Source organism: Aquarana catesbeiana, linkage group LG04 (assembly GCF_042186555.1).
Source record: "Aquarana catesbeiana isolate 2022-GZ linkage group LG04, ASM4218655v1, whole genome shotgun sequence".
Taxonomy (NCBI): Eukaryota; Metazoa; Chordata; class Amphibia; order Anura; family Ranidae; genus Aquarana; species Aquarana catesbeiana.
Window position 1 is genome coordinate 573,608,759 of NC_133327.1, and position 21,811 is coordinate 573,630,569.

Genomic DNA, 21,811 nt, shown 5'->3' on the forward strand with positions numbered 1-21,811 from the left:
TGCTCAACATTCACAATTAGGTACAACTGATCTGAATTTTATTTTTTTATTTTTTGGGAACTGACATAAGCAGCCATGTTAAAATGTATACATCCTTACAATTTACAGTGGGGAAAAAAAGTATTTAGTCAGCCACCAATTGTGCAAGTTCTCCCACTTAAAAAGATGAGAGAGGCCTGTAATTGTCATCATAGGTATACCTCAACTATGAGAGACAAAATGTGGAAACAAATCCAGACAATCACATTGTCTGATTTTTGAAAAAATTTATTTTCAAATTATGGTGGAAAATAAGTATTTGGTCACCTACAAACAAGCAAGATTTCTGGCTCTCACAGACCTGTATCTTCTTCTTTAAGAGGCTCCTCTGTCCTCCACTCATTACCTGTATTAATGGCACCTGTTTGAACTTGTTATCAGTATAAAAGACACCTGTCCACAACCTCAAACAGTCACACTCCAAACTCCACTATGGTGAAGACCAAAGAGCTGTCGAAGGACACCAGAAACAAAATTGTAGACCTGCACCACGCTGGGAAGACTGAATCTGCAATAGGCAAGCAGCTTGGTGTGAAGAAACCAACTGTGGGAGCAATAAATAGAAAATGGAAGACATACAAGACCACAGATAATCTCCCTCGATCTGGGGCTCCACGCAAGATCTCACCCCATGGGGTCAAAATAATCACAAGAAAGGTGAGCAAAAATCCCAGAACCACACAGAGGGACCTAGTGAATGATCAGCAGAGAGCTGGGACCAACATAACAAAGGCTACCATCAGTAACACACTACGCAGCCAGGGACTCAGATCCTGCAGTGCCAGACGTGTCCCCATGCTTAAGCCAGTACATGTCCGGGCCCATCTGAGGTTTGCTAGAGAGCATTTGGATGATCCAGAAGAGGATTGGGAGAATGTCATATGGTCAGAAGAAACCAAAGTAGAACTGTTTGGTAGAAACCCAACTCGTCGTGTTTGTAGGAGAGAGAATGGTGAGTTGCTACCAAAGAACACCATACCTACTGTGAAGCATGGGGGTGGCAACATCATGCTTTGGGGCTGTTTCTCTGCAAAGGGAACAGGACGACTGATCAGTGTACATGAAAGAATGAATGGGGCCATGTATCGTGAGATTTTGAGTGCAAACCTCCTCCCATCAGCAAGGGCATTGAAGATGAAACATGGCTGGGTCTTTCAGCATGACAATGATCCCAAACACACCGCCCGGGCAACGAAGGAGTGGCTTCGTAAGAAGCATTTCAAGGTCCTGGAGTGGCCTAGCCAGTCTCCAGATCTCAACCCCATAGAAAACCTTTGGAGGGAGTTGAAAGTCCATGTTACCCAGCGACAGCCCCAAAACATCACTGCTCTAGAGGGGATCTGCATGGAGGAATGGGCCAACATACCAGCAACAGTGTGTGACAACCTTGTGAAGACTTACAGAAAACGTTTGACCTCTGTTATTGCCAACAAAGGATATATAACAAAGTATTGAGATGAACTTTTGATATTGACCAAATACTTATTTTCCACCATAATTTGCAAATAAATTCTTTAAAAAAATCAGACAATGTGATTGTCTGGATTTGTTTCCACATTTTGTCTCTCATAGTTGAGGTATACCTATGATGACAATTACAGGCCTCTCTCATCTTTTTAAGTGGGAGAACTTGCACAATTGTTGGCTGACTAAATACTTTTTTGCCCCACTGTATCTGGTATATAAATCTGAAGCACATGATGTAAGCAAGTTAAATTTAACTTTATTTCTTGTTAGTGAAAGAAGGGTCAACCATTAGCTTCTATACATGTACAGTATATAATGCTTATTGTAAAACTGTTCAAGTATGAGCGATTTACTTTCAATCATTGTCATACTTACATGCATCATCAATATTGCCTGACTGATTTACCAACATAGCAGCTTAACACTAATAAAACAAAATAATGTAGCATCATACAAAACAATTTAAAGTAATTAGAAATGGGGGTACATTCTTATGAAAATTCCTATTCCTAACTTCCCTTAGCATAGCAGCAAACCAAATTAGGGGCTGTTTAAGCCTGGATATGAAAAATGGTGTTGTTAATCGATACAGTATCTACCTGTAGAGTTGGTTAAAAGGGTAGCTGCCTAGTGGTTATAATTATTTTTAGCGAAAATTTAAAATTCTGTGGTAAAGGATTCACTAAAAACTGATATTTTTTTGTAAATGCTGGAGAGTTTTTATATCTCACTGAGAGAGTGAGGTATTTGGATTCCTGGATCTGCACACCTTTTTTGGCTGTTATAAGGGGTCCTCTCTTTCTTTGCAGGAAATTGCCATTTATTTTACAATATGGAGAATGCAGAACAGTAGCATCTGGGACCATGGAGCAATTGGTGGGAACACAAAACTTTGAAGCAGGAACGGAGTTGGGAATTATGACGGAGATCTTGCTGTTTGAGTGACCAAGACAGAAGGAAAAAGTTAGAGGTGATTCAGTCCACCAGTGTCCAATAATATAACAAAATCTAGTTTGGGTAGACTTTAACTTCAAGCTTTACTTATAACATTAAAGTCCAAGTCTACTTAAAAATAAGCACAAGGGATATTACTTTCAATGTGATGTGTCACATGTGCTGCTATATCCTGGCTGACAGAAATCTTCCTCCTCTGATGGGAACCCCTCCACCCCCCACAACTGCTGTAATCTTAAGTGTGACAGGGACTAAGAAAACTATGCTTGCCCTATCAATCCTTCATTCATAGATGTCCGTACTATAGCTTGTATGAATGAAACACAATCTGTGATGGGGGGAGGGGAGGTTGGCTGGACTCATCCACCCTTCCCCTCTGATGCAACACAGGATTCCCGTTGCATCAGAGGGGGGCGGGGTCACCCGTACACGTCACTGGGAAACCCCGGCGTTTCCCCTTGTAAGCGGGGGACGGGGTCACGTGACAGGTGGCCCCGCCCTCAGCTACATAAGAGCTGTCAAGCTAGTGCCGCGTCATTGGCTGGGTGCCTCCGGTGGAGGCAGGATCCTGTGAGTGTTCCTCGCTGGAGTCGCTGGAGATCATCCATCAATGAAGATCGAGAATTGGATTACATTGCTGGAGTAGGAGCATGGATTTATTGGATTACATCACTGGAATCTTTTTTATTTTTAATAAAGGACTTGTCCCAAGTCGTCTCCTGTGTTTTTTTTAACATTTTGACACTTTCTTTTTATGAAATGGTAGGGGTACAATGTACCCCTTACCAATTCACATGGGGGGCCGGGATCTGGGTGTCCCCTTTGTTAAAGGGGGCTTCCAGATTCCGATAAGCCCCCCGCCCGCAGACCCCCACAACCACCGGGCAAGAGTTGTGGGGATGAGGCCCTTGTCCCCATCAACATGTTATGGGCATGTGGCCTGGTACGGTTCAGGAGGGGGGGGGCGCTCTCTTGTCCCCCCCCCTCTTTTAAATTTTGGCATGGAGTTCCCCTTAAAATCCATACCAGACCCGAAGGGGGGAACCCCACGCCATTTTTTTTTAAAATGTTGGCGCAGTGTTCCCCTTAATATCCATACCAGACCTGAAGGGCCTGGTAATGGAATTTTGGGGGACCCCCACGCATTTTTTTTTTATTTTTCAATGACTTTTTTCCTTTAGAAATGTAATTTTGCTCTTGGACTGTTAAAAAAAAAAAAAAAAGGGGAAACATGCGCTACTTTACAGGCATACTATAGACACCCCCCAGGTGCGAAATTTAAGGGAGTATTTCACTTATATTGTTTCACTTTAAGCATTATTAAAATCACTGCTCTCGAAAAAACGTCCGTTTTTAAAACTTTTTTTTGCATTGATACATGTCCCCTGGGGCAGGACCCAGGTCCCCAAACACTTTTTATGACAATAACTTGCATATTAACCTTTAAAATTAGCACTTTAGATTTCTCCCATAGAATTTTAAAGGGTGTTCCGCGGCTTTTCGAATTTGCCGCGAACAGCCTAAATTGTTCGCTGTTCGGCGAACGGGCTAACAGCCAATGTTCGAGTCGAACTCATGTTCGACTCGAACAGATAGCCCATCCCTAGTTTACACACACACATACGTCCCTGTTCTGCCTCCCATGCATGAGATCGCAGTGCAGCGGGCGTGTGTGCACCTGCTATCCCACTTAAAGGAGCCAACGTATAGTTATGACGGCACGCGGGATCGCGCCAACCTGCCCCAAGTCACTGAAACTTTACTATACTGTTGTAAACATGGTTGAGATCTAAATTTATCTGGCTAGAAACTACATGAAAAGAAAATGTTTTTTGTATCACTGGGAATAGACCACTACATGTATATGATGTCTGACAATCAATTTGTCAATTGCCATATACTATATTAGATTTGTATGTAACAACAATAAGTCCAAGCAGTTTAGATAATTTTAGTGGACAAATGGTTTGAATCTCTTACTGGCAGTTCAATATGGTATTTGGCAGAGGTTAAGGAAGGCCCGGAGCTATGAGGAACGAATAAAGCGTAGGGCTGGCATGACAGGGTGGAAGAGGAACCAGACAGCATAGAGTTAACGTGTTCAAAGGGAGAGGTGTGAGGTTTACTTACGTGATTGGTTGAGGAGACAGGGTGATAGGGAGGAGAGTAAGAGAGAAGACTGTAGGAAAGGGTGTAACAGTCAGAGTTGGGAAGCCATCGGATGAATGTCCTGCCCTCCCTCCCTGAGAAAGGGTAAGTAGGTTGGAGGTATGTAGGTACTGAGATGGCGGTTGGGACCCCTTGGATGGGGTTAAAAATCCATTTGTGGGATACAAGTGGGGAACCATCGTTGGTATGGTGTCCTCTGGTTGGGTGTGGTCCAATAAGAGGGACCAGGTAGTGGTAGACCTGCAAGGTCTGTGGTCAAGTGTTAATGTCCCCGAGGCAGTGCTTTACGGCTGGGGACATATATCTTTGGTTAACGTTAATCTTATATTTTTTGTTATTTATTACTTATTTTGTTTAATAAAAGGCCTGGCGGCCATTTAACTGCACCTTGTGTTATGAATTTCATTGGGGTAAAGGGGGTGGAGTTTTAGAGGGGTTATGTAGTAGTTTGGTGGCGACCTCTGAACTACCCTAGTCAAGGCATCTTCCACTTATTTGCCATTATGAGGGTTCCACAAAATTGTTCTAACAAAATTCAGTTGAGCATATCATGATCTAAGGACAAGAAACTTTAGCATGATTTTCACAGCAGTGCAAACATGCAGCATTGCAATTAAATGTATCTTAAGTTCCTGGAAAACACAAAACAATGTCCATTTAATTTGCTTAACAAGTGTACAGTATATCTTGACTCTGAACCTGGTGCCAGAAATGCAGCATTGGGCCATTGTACCTCTGTCATCATAAATTAGTGTAGTTCTCTAGCTAAATAACATGTTGTCTACTAATTTGGATTAGATGCCAGGGCTCCACATTTCCTAAGGGCTCTTCTGACATGTGGTATGGCTTCATCCACAAACCATCTTCTCTCATACATAATCACCATGACATCGAGCAGCAGGTTCCTCTCTCGCTTCCTGCAAGAATGAAATAAGGATATCAGCTGTAAGGACCTAGGTCACGCCCAGCAGAAGAATGAGGGATTTGTGAGGAAATCCATTCATTGACAAGGTTAGGATTAAAACAAAGCAATATTTGACATTTTCGAGCCTGCCTTTTCTAAGTTTTGACTTTCATGGACCACCTATTACAATTTTGCTCAGTTATGTAAAATCTTTATGTTAGGTTTTAGTATCTAAAGGGGGTCTTATAAAAAGCCACAGTTACATTGTTCTTAAAGAATGTATGGGTTGGTGAAAGGGGAACATTTTTTCTTCCCCTCCAAGGCTATTACTACCTAGAGGTACTTCATATTCAGACATTGATTGGAGCAGGACTTTCAATCAGTGACAAGTGGTGGGCATTACTGTATATGGCTACCTGTTCCCTGTTAAGACCTGCAATCACAGTTTCTGGAAGAGGAATTCTTCCAGCACAGACTCCCTTTGCAGCTCTTACATGTCATTTGACCAAATGCCAAGGGCCATAAAGAAAGCTAATACAGGAAGATGTGAACGTTTTGTCACAATATATTATATCTTTAGGAAGCACTCACCGTGTCTACCAATCAATGTGGTATCACACTTTAAGCACTGTACATTTTTTAGTGTACAAAAATCTCTCCCTACCATGAAAGGACCATTTGGTTGTATATGCTCCCCATTCCAAAGGGTCCCAGTCCTCTACTGCATCATTTCTATTAAATCCTTTATCAAAATGATTTACAGTATGCCTAAAGGGGTTGTAAACCCTTGTGTTTTTTCATCTTAATGCATCCTATGCATTAAGGTGAAAAAACACCTGGCAGTCACCACCCCCCCCCCCAGCCCCCCGTTTCACTTACCTAAACTCCTCTCTCCATGGGGTCCTGGCTCTTGATTGGATAGATTGATAGCAGCGCAGCCATTGGCTCCAGCTGCTATCAAATCCAATGACGCGGGCGCCGGGACCGAGTCCGGCATTCGTGTCTGTGGATGCAAATGCTGGACTCGGGAGTGCGCCCGCAAGGTAACTCCCTCGGGAGAGCGCTTTTCCTAGGGGTTATCTAATGCGGGGAAGAGCCGCCGGGGGACCTCAGAAGAGGCTGTTCGGGGCAACTCTGTGCAAAACGAGCTGCACAGTGGAAGTAAGTATGGTATGTTTGTTTTTTATTTTTTTTTAAAACGATCCTTTACCATCACTAAGTCTGAGAAAATATTCTCATTTACCTAAAAATGGAGAAAAGTATTATAATACCCAAGTTTATATTTTTACATAAAGAATTACCCTGTTTTTCTTTCTACACCTTTTGTCCCTAGTCTTACTTCCCACCCCTCACACTAGCTATCTTTAGGCCCTTTCACACTGAGGCGGGGGCGGTGTCGGCGTTAAAGCGCCGCTATTGTTAGCGGTTTTACCCCCCACTAGTGGCCGAGAAAGGGTTAAAAACCACCGCAAAGCGCCTCTGCAGAGGCGATTTGCCGGCGGTATAGCCGCGCTGTCCCATTGATTTCAATGGGCAGCAGCGGGGAAGGAGCGGTGAATACACCACTCCTTCCCCACTCCAAAGATGCTGCTGGCAGGACTTTTTTTCCCATCCGGCCAGCGCACCGCTCCAGTGTGAAAGCCCTCGGGGCTTTCACACTGGATACAAAGCAGCGGCACTTTCGGGTCAGTTTGCAGGAGCTATTATTAGCGCAATAGCGCCTGCAAACCGCCCCAGTGTGAAAGGGCCCTAACTCCTTTGCTACATCTCAAAGAAAAAAAAATTCATAACAAAACTCATGTATTAGTTAGGGAAAAGTGAACTGCTATATCAGTGCTAATACTCTGGATTTAAAATGTTATCATCTAATTCTTGATCTGTTTTTCACTAACCATTTTTCTTATTGAAGATTGTAGTCACCACTGAATAATTTTTTTTTTTTTTTTACAAACATTCTTATAAAAGCCGAAATCGCAAAAACTTTATATCTCAAACCCCTTTGCTGATATCTCCCTAAATCTACATTCGGCCTTCAAAACTACAAAGATTGAAATTGTAGATCAAAACTATAATAAATATGCAGAAAACATTTCTGCACTTTGTAGCATTTTGAAATGTCCAAATGTCCAAAATATGAATGTATTTTAATATTGCCTAGTGGAATTACTGCATCATTATGCAAATTAAACACAGATTTATAATTACAGTATCATTTATTATTGTTTGTGAGAGATTATCCCTTGAATGTAGTCAAAAAACCAACAAGGGGTGCAGAGGGGAAAAAAAATCTTACATTTGCCTGTGGATCTCTCTCACTGAGACATCTTCCTCCATATGTGTCATAGCACTTTTATGGGATGACAAACTTAAATTCTGAAGTGTTCGGCCACAGCTGCAAATCTCCTGGAATTTATAATCTGAAAGAGATTAAATCACAGAATGCTAAATATTTTTACAATCCTAAAATGTGCATTAAGAAATGTTGGTGTTGAACCCCAAAATTATAAGCATGACTGTGTTATACTTCTTGGATATATTCTCCAGAATAAAAAATATGCAGGTTACCAGAAAATCTAAATGAGATTGAGTGACGTAGTAAATAAGACCTTGTGTAGGGGACAAACACCTAAACTACTGCAGAAGAATCTCACTGCTTGAGACGTAACGGAGAAGTATAGCCAAAGCCTTTTGCTATACTTCTCCTGTGGATCGCAGGAGTGCACTTTGTTCTGCATTCCTGTGACCTGTTTTCAGCCCATAGTAGGCTAAAGCCCGCTGTGGGCTGACAACAACAGAGCCAGTCCAGGCTCTTGAAAGATCCTGACCACATGGCTGGGATCCACCCAGAAGCCTGGATCGGCACCTGGCTCAGCGTCACAGTGATCCGTCAAGAGCCTGATCCAGCCCCTCCCACCCCCTCCACAGCCCAGTGTTCCAGTGAGAGCTGGAAGGGAGAGCAGAGAGTTGCTGACTGACAGTCACAGCGTTCTGCTCAGAGTGGAGGGAAGAACTGAGCAATCGGTGATGTTTGATCACTCAGTCCTCACTACGGATCAATGCCGCATCCACCTAGGTGAGTATAAATGTTTATTTTTCCAAAGCCATACTTCTCTTTTAAATTGTATTTTCACTTTGGCAGTTTGAGAAAATCCTACTATATATTTACTATATGTTCTCATTCACACAGCATGCTAAAAAAAAATATTAAATATTTGTTACCTTTTAGATGTTTCTCAGGAGGTGTCATGGCTGACTGCAAGTTTTTTTGAACAATATTAGAGTGAGCCTGTCTTAAGTCTGTCCTCATTAACATACGATGCAGGAAGCCCAACCGCTACACATTTAACCCTTTGTTAGGGCAGACAGTGTTGAAATTTAGATACAACAATGACAATCTTCTTGCTCAGTACAGACAGGGTTAATTATGGCAAACACAGCTACCCAGCCCCTCATGAATAAAGAAAACTACTTAATATTTTTCCTTGCTGGAGAGTTAGGAATAGAGCATCTAAAAAAAGGTAAGCTGCACCTTTTAAGTTATGCTATGTGAAATGTAAAGTAGGTGTTTTTCCAATTTGACTGCACAAGTGGAAATACATGTTATGCTGGCCACACGCAGTTTTTTTTTTTTTTTCGTTCAGCCACAAACAGATTTCCCCATCCACACAAACATGTGGGATGGAAGAATCCATCCTGCAGGGACATTGTATTCTGACAGTGACAGCCATTGATCGTCTCCTCCAAAAGAGGTCAATTAAACAATAGACTTCTGTCGAACAGGGAAGAACACTCACTGATCAAAATTCAGCCAGTCCCTGCTGGACTGGCCGAATTGTGATCAGTGTATGGACATCTTTAAAAGTAAAAATATAAGAACGTGATGAATGAGATGAGAAAGCTTGCAAGAATTTTTCCATTGTCTCTTTTATTGCAAAAGCGGTGTAAACATAGTATGATTTAGGTCCATAGTCAAGATGGGGTCAGATGGACCCCTCAACTTCCATTGCAACAAGTGAAATCCTCCACTACGCTAAGATCAATTTAAGTCTTTATCTACTGCTATGATATGAATAGGCAACAATTGACAGGCCAGATTTACTAAGACTGGAGGCTTCATAAAAGAAACACAACGTTTCATTTTGTGTGAGTTTGGTGCACATATGCCTTGATATGTGAAGGGACTGATTGGATGCATGCACAATAACTAATATTCTTTTGCTTATGCATGGGGAATAAGGTTTCATAAATACAGTATTTATGAACACTTTGTTAAGTATAAACTCTTCAGGTTCAGGTTTACAAAATGTAAAAAAAGGTGAAAAAACAAGAAATGGATTATACATTCATTGTATTGCTTCCCAAACCCAGTAGCATATTTTTAAAGTTCTATTAAACTTTCAGTTCAGATCAGTAAAATACATTCCAGGTGCATCAAAAAAAAAAAAAAAAAAAAGGGGGGGGGGGGTTTGAAAGTCTTATGCCCCGTACACACGTCGGACTTTGTTCGGACATTCCGACAACAAAATCCTAGAATTTTTTCCGACGGATGTTGGCTCAAACTTGTTTTGCGTACACACGGTCGCACAAAGTTGTCGGAATTTCCGATCGCCAACAACGCGGTGACGTCAAGCATGTACGACCAGACTAGAAAAGGCCAGTTCAGAACCAAGCGCGGCACCCTTTGGGCTCCTTTTGCTAATCTCGTGTTAGTAAAAGTTTGGTGAGAGACGATTCGCGCTTTTTTCAGACTCGTGGTTTTCAGATCGTTTTCTGCCGTTCAGTTTGTGCTTTGTAGGTTTGTATGTGCTCTTCAGTGCGTGCAAGCAAGTTCCGCATGACTTAGTCATTGTGTTCTTGTGCGTTCGTTACTGTTTTTCAGGTCGCTCTTCACAGGCCTTGCTGTTCTTCAGTGCGTTCTGTTACTTCGTTCTGAGCAGCCGACCGTTTTCTAGCCATGTTGCGTATACGTACTCCTCGTAGAGTTCGTGCTGTGCGGGGGCTTGGTGTTGGGGTCCTGACCTTGACACAAGTCCAGTCCATGAACAGGGTGGGGAGGAGTTCATGGACCAAGAATTGGTTGCTTCAGCGTGACCAGTTCTCTCATATGCCTTTGCTCCGTGAGATCCGTGAGAATAATCCTAAAGATTTCAGGAACTTTCTCAGGATAACGGACCCCGTATTCACCGTCTGTTGGCTTCGCTGACCCCCTATATCAGCAGGCAGGATACCTGCATGAGGCAAGCCATCACTCCGGAGCAGAGGCTCGTCGCTACCCTGCGGTACTTGGCAACAGGGAGAAGTCTGCAGGACTTGAAGTTCTCGACAGGCATCTCCCCCCAGGCTCTGGGGATCATCATTCCAGAGACCTGTTCTGCCATCATACAGGTCCTGCAGAAGGAGTATATGAAGGTAAGATTTTTATCCTTTAATGTCACATTTTATTGTATTTAATGTTTGATAATGTATTGTATTTCTTTCCTCATTCCCTAATTACCATGATTGGAATATGCTGTGAATGTACCCTTTGTTCTCATGCATGCTGGATTTTTCTGTAATTAATTTTTTAGGTCCTTCATACAGATTGTCCTTCACTAACCTCCCCAGCATGCTCTACGGGCCCTATATTCACCTAATGTAGTCACTTAAAACAATGTATTTTATGAGCTCCATAGTAGTGCTTTACCCCAAACACCCCCTAAAATGTTTTGAAATGTTATTTTCGCTTTAAATTCAGGCTGAGTGGCAGAGGCTTTTTTTTGTGGTGTCCCCAAATCATTTTTAGTAACCCTCCCTCCCCCAACTGCTAAGTCAGCTGATCCCAATTCTCTATCTATCCTCAATCATCTATCTGCTGACTTTGCCAAACCCATACAAACTATACCCATCTCTTTTGTGCTCTGATTTATGGATGAATTCCCCAAAGCATGTAGTGCAAGGGCCTGCCTGTATACTTTCAAATGGTACTGTTTGAATTTTTAAGATCCTATTATTATCTTGAGTCAGGTAATAGCAGAATGTCCAAATGTGCTCAAATGTGTACAATGTGTATTTATATCTTTGTATTATGACACTTCTTACCTGTCCAGTGGGCTGCCAATAGTGTAACTAAGGAGGGGCTGTTCCAAGTATAACCCTGTATTTAGGCATTCATCTCTCAATGAAGTGAAGAGGATTACCTGTCCAAGATTTCCACACCCCCCATAATGTTAGAAATGGCCCATGAGAGGGGGGGGGAGGGGGAATATGATAGGTGTACCTTATACTTTGGTGTTGTTAAATTCCCCTTAATAAATGCTATCTGGAGGTTTCCCCAGAATGTTTGTGCCTAATCTGCTTGCCATGTTTCTGAGCAAAAATACTAATTGTTTTATTTTTTCCTCAACAGTTTCCTTCCACGCCACAGGAATGGCAGACTGTGGCCTCCCACTTTGCCGAGCGGTGGGACTTTCCTAACTGCGGAGGGGCAATTGATGGGAAACATGTCCACATCATCCCACCACCCAACTCGGGGTCGTACTATTTCAACTATAAGGGGTTCAATAGTATTGTGATGTTGGCGGTGGTGTCGGCTAATTACGACTTCTTGTATGTGGATGTGGGGAAGAATGGCCGGATGTCCGATGGTGGAGTCATCGCCCAGACGGAGTTCTACAGGCATCTCCAGAATGGCAGCTTGGACTTGCCAGCTCCAGAGGACAATGTGGAAGGACTCCCATTCGTGTTCGTTGCTGATGAAGCGTTTGCACTGGAGGACCACCCTATGCGGCCATTCCCTATGAGGATCCTCACCCCGGAACAGAGGGTTTTTAATTACCGGCTGGCCAGAGCCCGAAGAGTGGTGGAGAACACATTTGGAATCCTGGCCAGCCGGTTCCGCCTATTTCTGACACCTATCCATATGGCGGAGTATAAACTTAATCATATAATCATGGCGTGCTGTATTCTCCATAACTTTTTACGGAAACATTCGGCCAACTATGCTGGCTCAGTTGGGCCTGAGGCCGGAGTGATACCTCAAACAACAATGACGGCGCTTGAAAGCGGCCGTCCTGGCTTGCCCTCCCTGAGTGCCCGTGATGTCCGGTTACGATACCTGGAGTTCTTTGCGGGTAGGGGGGCCAGCAATATGCCTTCAAATTTGTGAAGCCTTTTTCAAATAAAAAAAGCAAAAAAAAAAAAATTCTTTGTGGACATTTACTGCTTGTGTTTGTTTTAGCTGACCCTGACAGAAATGTGTTGAGTCCAGAAAATGGCGTGATTGTGTAACCTTATACAAAGCACTGTTGGGTATTATTTACTAAAGGCAAAGACACTTTTCACTACAAGTGCACTTGCAACTGCACTGAAACTGCACTTGTAGTGCAACGAGGATTTGCCCTTAGGAAATAACCCCCATTTTCATAGAAATCACCAATTACATCACCAAAGTGTTTTATTAGCGTTGACACAATAATCCACACATTCTTGATTAACAATCTCTTTAATACCTGCACAATCACATGTGCATTTCGAAAAGGTTTTTCTAACAAACCCACAGGTTTGTTGTTTATAAATTTTTGGGGTAGCATTATAAACCAGATAAAGGTCCATTTATTTAAGATAAAACAGGCATGTGTAAAACCAACAAGAAAGACACAAATCTTGAACTTACAAAGTTCACATTTGGTAGAACTTGAAGGCAATATCAGACATGAGTATTTAAGAACTGTGTTTGATATTGCGTTCAGATGGGGTGAAGTCACCCCAGGCAAAGGCAAATTTGGAAGATGCACACAAATTTAACAATGTCAACATGTGCTACCTGCCATCATGGGGGATCCAGGGACATGTTTTGGGGGAGAAACCCCTTCCTCTCAGCTACTTTATTATAGAGGAAGAGGTTGCAACCCCAAAACACCTCCATTGATCTCCCGTGATGGCAGATAGCACATGTTGGCACACTGTGTGCATCCTACAAATTAGGCTTTTCTACAAATCTAGCAAACATTTTGAAAATTGGAGCACACCAAAAAACCAAGGGATTGGGAGGGGTTTTAAACTCGCCCCAAAACATCAATGATGTTCTTATTTTTGTGGATAACATCATTGATGTTTTTCTTTAGGTTTTCCAATTGTAAATTACACCCCATGATCTCCCCGATCAGGATCTGGGCACTTTCTGATGTGAAAGGATCTGGATCCCCAACATCACGATCACCTAAAAAGAGATAAACCAAACAAAAACAGGTATCAAAAATATGCCGGCATCCATCTCTTACCTGACCCTGTGGTTGCAGACACTCACCTGTTGTGGTGACTAGTTCCACCACGTCTTCTTCATCCTCCTGCACTTCTTGGTTTGGGGTAATTTCCCCTTCTTACAGAGGTGGGGGGGTCTCTGGTCTCCTCGGATGAGGAGTCTTTGTTCCCCTATGTAAAACACAAATGCTATACTTAGCACACAGTGATTTGATGGCAGAACTATAAGTAGGAAACATTGCTTGGAAGTGGGGTACAATTGTCTATTTTGGCCGAGTGCAAAAATGTAGCGTTTTCAGTGTCCTTTATCAAGCTGCAATACTTTACCTGTTTGGTACAAGCTTCACAGATGTAGCCCACCCCCCCCTATAGTATACACTGGAGCACCTGTGTGGCCCCCTAATAAAAATGGTGTTCTTGTGTCCCACACTAGTGCTCCAGTGTCCAGATGTGAACGCAGCTGCTGAGTGTCCTCTCCTTACACAGAATCTAGTTTGCATTTTATTCTAGTAACAAAGCCATCTACACAACCAAATTAGTTTATGACAAGTAGGGCATCAAAAATGTGTCCAAATGCATATGGCCTAAACAATGGTGTTTTAGAGGCCGAAAGAAAAATGTTTGACACGAACGAAAAATGGGCCAATGAACATGAAAGTTGCCATTTAAAAATGTACACTTGTAAGAAAAGCACATGGAGCAGCACGAACGTAAGAAACATAAAGAATAGGAACACAGCACAACTACTTACTTTTTTGCAGCACTCTCCGGATCTTTCTGTACTGCTCATGTTCTCGTAATTTGAGGTCCGACCACCGCTTCCTGAGCTGATCTTTCGATCGTCGTACCCCGAATTTCCGGTGCAGACTTTTCACCACTTTCGCAATTATCTTGGCCTTTCTGACATTGGGGTTGGGGTAAGGTCCATACTTCCCGTCATAGTCGGCCTTCTTCAGGATGTCCACCATCTCCAACATCTCCCCAAAGGACATATTTGAGGCCTTAAATCTCCTTCTGGATCCAGACGTTTCCGGCTCCGGGCTTTCCTCCTCCTCCTCCTCGTTTCTATAATTAGCACACACCTGCTGTGTATCCGCCATGTGCTCTTCCCCCACTGCGCAGAACGAAAAGGGGTGGGGAATAGACTCAAAAGAATGTCAGGGGTGGGCGGAGTTACACGCATGCGCAGTGTATATAAAGCGTAACACGCGTGCGTATTACATACGATCTGTGAGCGGAGGAAGGCGCATCGAAAGCGCCGATCATGATAACGAAGGTAAGATCTAAACTTGGCCCTATACTGCTTCAAAATGGAAGCCTATATTGCAGTGTTTCTCAACTCCAGTCCTCAGGACCCACCAACAGGTCAGGTTTGCAAGATAGCTGAAATACATCACAGGTGATATCACTTGCTGCTCAGTAATTGCAGTATTCTAGTCTGCATCTCCCCCAAGGTAATACTTAAAATCTGGCCTGTTGGTGGGTCCCGAGGACTGGAGTTGAGAACCACTGCTATATTGTAACAAGATTAGGAGAGTTTGGCCTGACATTAGGGTTTGTCTTGTGTTGTGTCTTGCAGAGAAAATGCATGGCTTCAATGACCACAACTTCCTCCCCCTGTTCATAGACAAGTACAGGGAGCTGCCCTGTCTGTGGTAGGTGAGACACCCACATTACAACAATAAACAAAAGAGGCAGGCAGCGCTGGAGAAACTGCTGGAGTTGGTGACGCCGGTGGTCCCCACAGCAACCATCCCATATTTAAAAACCAAAATTGGTGGCCTGAGGAGCACTTATCTTAGGGAGCGCAAGAAGGTCACAGATTCCCAGAGATCCGGAGCTGCAGCAGATGACGTTTATGTCCCCAGCCTGTGGTACTATGAGAGACTGCGATTTCTGTCAGACCACACTGAAGTCAGGGAATCCCTCTCTACTCTTCCTTCCACTCTTCCTTCCACCCCAGCTGAGGCTTCCGATGTCCAACCTGGGCCTTCCAGCCAGGAAGAAGTGGAGGAGCCCAGCTGGAGTCAGGTATAGCATTGTTCTACAGATTTCTGCTCAAGAAATAAATGATGTTTACTAGATGTTATTATTGATCACTAATTGCTGATTGAAAAAAGTGTTTTACATATCAATAGACAGTAGTGGGCAAAAATAATTGGGACAAGAATGAAAAATGCTGGGCGCAGAATGATAGTCTGTTATATTTGAGAACATTCAATTTGCAACAGTCAGGAGCTGAAAATTGTGTGTGATTGATGAATAAAATACTAAAACTATGTCCCTTTTTCATACACAGGAAGACCTCAGCCAGGAGAAGGCTGTGGAATGTGGCAGCCAGGAGGAGGCGGGGATTAGTGGCAGCCAGGAGGAGGCGGGGCTAAGTGTCAGCCAAGAGAAGCCTGGGACCAGTCGCAGCCTGACTGAATCGCAGGTTCCTCCCCTCCGCCTTCCATACAAAAGAGCGAGGAAGACGACTCCCATGCAGGATTCAGCGCTCAGGCTCATTCAGGAGGCTTCTGCATCCCTCCGAGCCTTACCCACTCCTGAAGAGGCCTTTGCCTGCATGGCTGCCACCAAACTGCAGGGCATGCAGGAGGGTCAACGCAAACTATGTGAGGACCTGTTTTATAAAGTCCTAAGTAAGGGGGTGAGTGGGGAACTAACACCCAAGACCGACGTGAACCCCACCACCACAGCCACAGCGTGGAAGGAAGCGTGGAAGGAAGACAAGAGAGTGATGACCCTGGGTTCAGTCTGGTCTGACAAAAGCTGCAGTCTCTCGTATGACCACAGCCTGGGGACACAGATGTCATCTGCTGCTTTCCGGATCTCTGGGACTTCTGGACTAGACTGCCCTCCCTTAGATAAGGACTCCTCAGGCCACCAATTTTGCGTGAAAATTATTGATGTCTGCCCTGGGGTCCAAGGCTTCGCCAATTTCTGCAGTTTCTCCAGCGTTGCCTCCCTCTTTGTTTAGTTGTGACCCCTTAATAAAAGTTTTTTTTTGGGAAATTATACTCTCCTGTGTGTGTTTTCATCAAAAAATGACAGTTTGTTGGTGACGATTCAGGTACATTTCTAACATAAAATGTGAAATTAACAAGGGACAACAACACCAAACAATCTCCTACAGATTAAATAGAACAACATATCAATGGTGTTGTGGTAACTTGACCCAAAAAACACACACAAAAACTTTCACGAGTACAAATAAAAATCCCAAAAATACGCCTTGAAAAAAATACAAACCCTAAAAAAATTAATCGGCCTTAAAAAAAAAAAAAAAAAATTATGTCAGATGTGACAAATCAAAATATATCAAAATATATTGAGGGAATCCCGTAAAATAGTAAAGAAATAAGTTTGTGAGAAGTGTGTGTGAATATGAGCAGCAAAATTACTTAATTCTTGTCCCATTATAAAGAACAAGAAGAAGAAGAAGAGAGTGCGCTATATTAAACCATTGCGAACGCTCATTTTACCAGACCGAGCTGTTCCGTGTCGGAATTTCTTCTGAGCATGCGTGGCACTTTGTGCGTCGGAACAGGCCACACACGGTCGGAATTGACGCGATCGGATTTTGTTGTCGGAAAATTTTATCTCCTGCTCTCAAACTTTGTGTGTCGGAAAATGCGATGGAAAATGTCCGATGGAGCCCACACACGGTCGGAATTTCCGACAACACGCTCCGATCGGACATTTTCCATCAGAAAATCCGACCGTGTGTACGGGGCATTACAGTTTGTTTCTATAGATGTCAGCTCAGAACTCTTTTTCTGAATCCACAGGGGACACAGAAAGCAAGGGTCATCCTTTATAGCATGCTGGCAAGGGACAGGGTTTTCTACACAGGATGTGGGTGTTTTCCAAATGAATTGGAAAACTTTACTCACTATTTGCTTTCATTCATCTGGAATGTATTTAGCTGATAATTGGCATGTGTCAATGGGCTTTTTAGTTTGAGTTGTTCTCAAGAAATTCATTGACGTGCATTTGAACTGTAAGGGGTTTATTTACTATCGTGCGAATGCGCAAATAGTCGCAAAATGCCTAAAACCCCACAAATTAGCGTGAAAATGAATTCACTATAGCGCTCGGGAAAAAATAGTCACAAAATCGAATTCACTATAGGTCACAGAAACCAATTAAATCCTTAACATGGCTGCACTGCAAGGGAAACTACAAATGTGGGGCCGTTGAATGTCCCTGCTGTAGGTATATTCTGGGGGGAAATATGTTTAGCTCCGTGTCCAATAAGAAAGAATTTAATATTTGACTCCTGTTACAATTGTAATACGAGATTTGTGATTTATCTAATTTCATGTAGTGCCTGTTGTGTCCAACTAGACGTCTAAGAACATGTCTATAGCATTGACAAAATAAATCTACAAATATAGCTAAACATGGTCATGGAGGCAATAAATCCATCATGCAAGTTCAAGTCATAGACAAGATTAGAGTCCCAAAGAGGTAGAGATGCTGTCAGGTCACTTGAGTTCAGGTGACAGATGCACCCCGTTGGGGTCTGGAGTGCACCGCAAGGTAGTGAACCCTACGGCTGACTGCTGTGGATGGAGCTCTAGGTGATACAGGAGAGCAGGTACTCTGTAGTACCAACACGGATGACACTGGGAGCTAGAGAATGAGATTTCCCGGGCGCGGAATATAAGAGCCAGCGGGTGTTCACCAGAGGCCCCTAGTGGTGGGGATAGATTTAGCTGCAGTCTGCCTCCAGGTCGCAACCCCTAGGGCCTCCCAGCTCATGCTCACAGTAGCATACAGGGAGGTAGAGAGGAAGCAGCAGACTGAGACAACAAAGGATAGTCAGGAGATAGCCAAAGGTCTGGGCAACAAACAGGTAAGGATAGTCAAGAACAAGCCAAGATCGGTAACTGGAATCAGATGTAGAATACACAGCAAGTAGCACATGGAAGCCAAAGACACAATATTGATCAGCAGGGCTGGCTTGCAGTGCACAGGTTAATATAGAGTTCCCTGATAGGGGCTGGAGTGGAGCCATGCTTTGAGGAGAGATTACTTAAGCAGCCAGGTTAGAGTGGCTGGCCTCTTAAGCTGAACACATGGAGAGGTAAGCTGACAGACAAACATTACTGCATATCCATGGCAGTACCCCCCCTCTTAAAGGCCTCCCCATCCCCCACCTGGGCCCAGGCTTAGAGGGAAACTTCAGATGAAAACTCCTCAACAGACGAGGCGCAAAGACCTCAGATGCAGTGATCCAAGACCTCTCCTCAGGATAAAACCCTTTCCAATGCACGAGGTACTGAAGAATGCCTCTACAAAGCCGGGAATCCAGAATTTGACTAATCTCGTACTCCTGATTATCCTCAGAGACTGGGGCAGCGGTAGGGAGAGGACGAGAGAACTTATTGAGGACTTAAGGCTTCAGAAGGGCAACATGGAAGGAGTTAGAGATTTTGAGGCTTTTAGGAATCTGAAGTTTGAAACAAACTGGATTCAGTTTAGAGGTTATAGTGTATGGACCAATGAGTCTTGGGGCAAACTTCAGAGAAGGAACTCGGAGCTTAATGTTCCTGGTGGAGAGCCAGACTTTGTCCCTTGGCTATAGAGAAGGCAGTTTATGAATGCAGCGGTCGACAAAGCATTTGAAGTTGTCAGCAGCTGCACAGAGAGAACCATGAATGTCATCCCAAATAGAATTGAAAGACTCCTGAGCTGTAGCCAAAGCTTGAATATCTGGAGAAGAGAGAGTTGAGGGTGTTTACCATAAACTGTGAAAAAGGGTGTCTTCTGTGAACTGGTAATATTGAGGGATTTGCAAAAGGCTCTTCAAAAACGAGACCTAAATTGAACACCCCTGTCGGAAACAATATGAGAAGGAACCCCATGGAGGCAGATAATCTCTCAAACAAAAATGGGAACCAAGGCAGGAGTAGAAGGAAGACCAGGAAGAGCAACAAAATGAGCCATCTTGGAGAACCGATCAATTACCATCCAAATGACCATATTATTCTCTGACAGTGGTAGATCGGTGGTAAAATCCATGGCAATGTGAGACCAGGGCTCCTTAGGAATGGGCAAGGGCATGAGAAGACCAGCAGGGGCTTGTGTGGAGGATTTAGACTGAGCACAGTCATGACAAGCCTTAACGTATTCTTTGACATTCGAGCGGAGATTAGGCCACCAGTAGTGCCGACTGACGAGCAGGAAGGATTGGAGAAACCCAGCATGACCTGGCACCTTGGAATCATGTCCCCAATTAAGGATCTTAGCTCTTTGCTCATTGGGGACGAAGGTCTTGCCAGGAGGAATTTTTGACTTCAGGGTGGTAGAATGGGCAACAATGCATGAGGTCAGAACCATCAGCTCAGGTTCATGGGTGGACTCCTCATTCAAAGTGTCAAATGACCTAGAGAGTGCATCAGCTAACCATTGCAGGAACCAGGTTTGTACGTAATTGTGAAATTAAAATGGGAAATGAAAAGACTCCACCTGGTCTGTCTGGGATTCAGACGTTTAACATTCCGTAGGTATTGTAGATTCTTGTGATCAGTAAAAAACGTTATGGAGTGAGGAGAACCCTCCAAGAGATGACGCTACTCCTCTAATGCTAATTTAATTGGGAGAAGTTCCCGATCACCGATAGCATAATTTCTCTCTGCCTGACAATTTTTTTTGGAGAAGAATGCACATGGTTGACATCTCTTCTCACAGGATTGAAGAAGCACAGCTCCCACCCCCATTGAAGAAGTGTCCACTTCAATAAAAAAATGGGTCCCCAGGATTAGGTCTCCTCAAGAGAGGTCCAGAAACAAAGGCCTGTTTCAGGTTGTGAAATGCAGAGACAGCTTCAGGAGGCCAGTCCTTGGCATTAGCATCCTTCTTGGTCAAAGCGATAATTGGCGAAGCAATGGAAGAGTAATTCCTTATGAACTGGCTATAATAATTTGTTAACCCAAGAAAGCGCTGTGTGGCCTTGAGGCTAGCAGAAAGAGGCCACTTGGTAATGGCCAAGATCTTTCCAAGATCCATACAAAGACCCAAACTTGAGACAAAGCATCCCAGAAACAGGACCTCAGAACATTCAAAGGAACATTTCTCCAGCTTGGCATACAGATAATTCTCTCTAAGGCGCTGAAGTACAGTGCGGACATGGTTTCTGTGGACAAGCAGATTTTCCTAAAAGATGAGCATGTCATCCAGATAGATGACAACAAACTGGTACAACAGATCCCTGAAGATTTCATTGACAAAGTTTTGGAACACAGCTGGGGCATTATACAAACCAAAAGGCATAAATTAGGTATTCGGAATGCCAGTCTCTAATGTTAAATGTGGTTTTCCATTTGTCACCTTCCCGTATCCGAATCAGATTGTATGCACTTCTGAGATCCAACTTGGTGAAAATGGAGGCACCCTTCAACCTGTCGAATAGCTCAGATATTAAGGGTAAGGGGTATCGATTTTTGATAGTCACCGCGTTTAAACCTTGATAGTCGATGCAGGGCCTTAAGGTACCATCCTTTTTGGCAACGAAAAAGAAACCTGCGCCTGCAGGCGATGAGGATTTCCGGATGAAACCTCTCTCTAGATTTTCGCAACATACTCTGACATGGCCTGGGTCTCTGGGATGGACAGAGGGTAGGTAGGACCCCTAGGCAAAGTTGCTCCAGGGACAAGGTCAACAGCACAGTCAAAAGACCTGTGGGGAGGAAGCAACTCAGCTGATTTCTTACAGAACACATCCCAGTAATCGCTATATGCAGCGGGAAGATCAGAAGATACAGATGTGGTAGCAACTAGAAGTCTCTCCTTGGGGGCCACCTTGAGAAGGCAGGACGAGAAACATGAGGGATCCCAAGCCACGATCTGCCCAGAGACCCAGTCCACATGTGGAGAGTGGAGCTGTAGCCAAGGAAGGCCCAATACAATGGGGATAGAGACCTTGGGTAGAATGAGGAGGGATATCCAATCCTGGTGGAGTATCCCTACAGACATCTTAATAGGTACAGTCTGGAAGCAGAAAGCGCCCCCTGGGAGAACAGTGCCATCAAT

At 43.7% G+C, this 21,811-nt stretch overlaps 1 protein-coding gene across 1 annotated transcript in view; it reads right to left on the bottom strand.

Moving 5' to 3' along the window:
* Positions 1-1,742: 1,742 nt before the first annotated feature.
* LOC141140674 (uncharacterized) overlaps positions 1,743-21,811 on the bottom strand; it is a 165,794-nt gene continuing 145,725 nt past the window's right edge. The window contains exons 10-11 of the mRNA XM_073628081.1: positions 7,827-7,950; positions 1,743-5,546 (exon numbers count right to left, since the gene is read on the bottom strand). Of these exons, the coding sequence (XP_073484182.1) occupies positions 5,414-5,546; positions 7,827-7,950 (257 nt within the window). The 3' untranslated portion in view covers positions 1,743-5,413. The remainder of the gene's footprint in view (positions 5,547-7,826; positions 7,951-21,811) is intronic.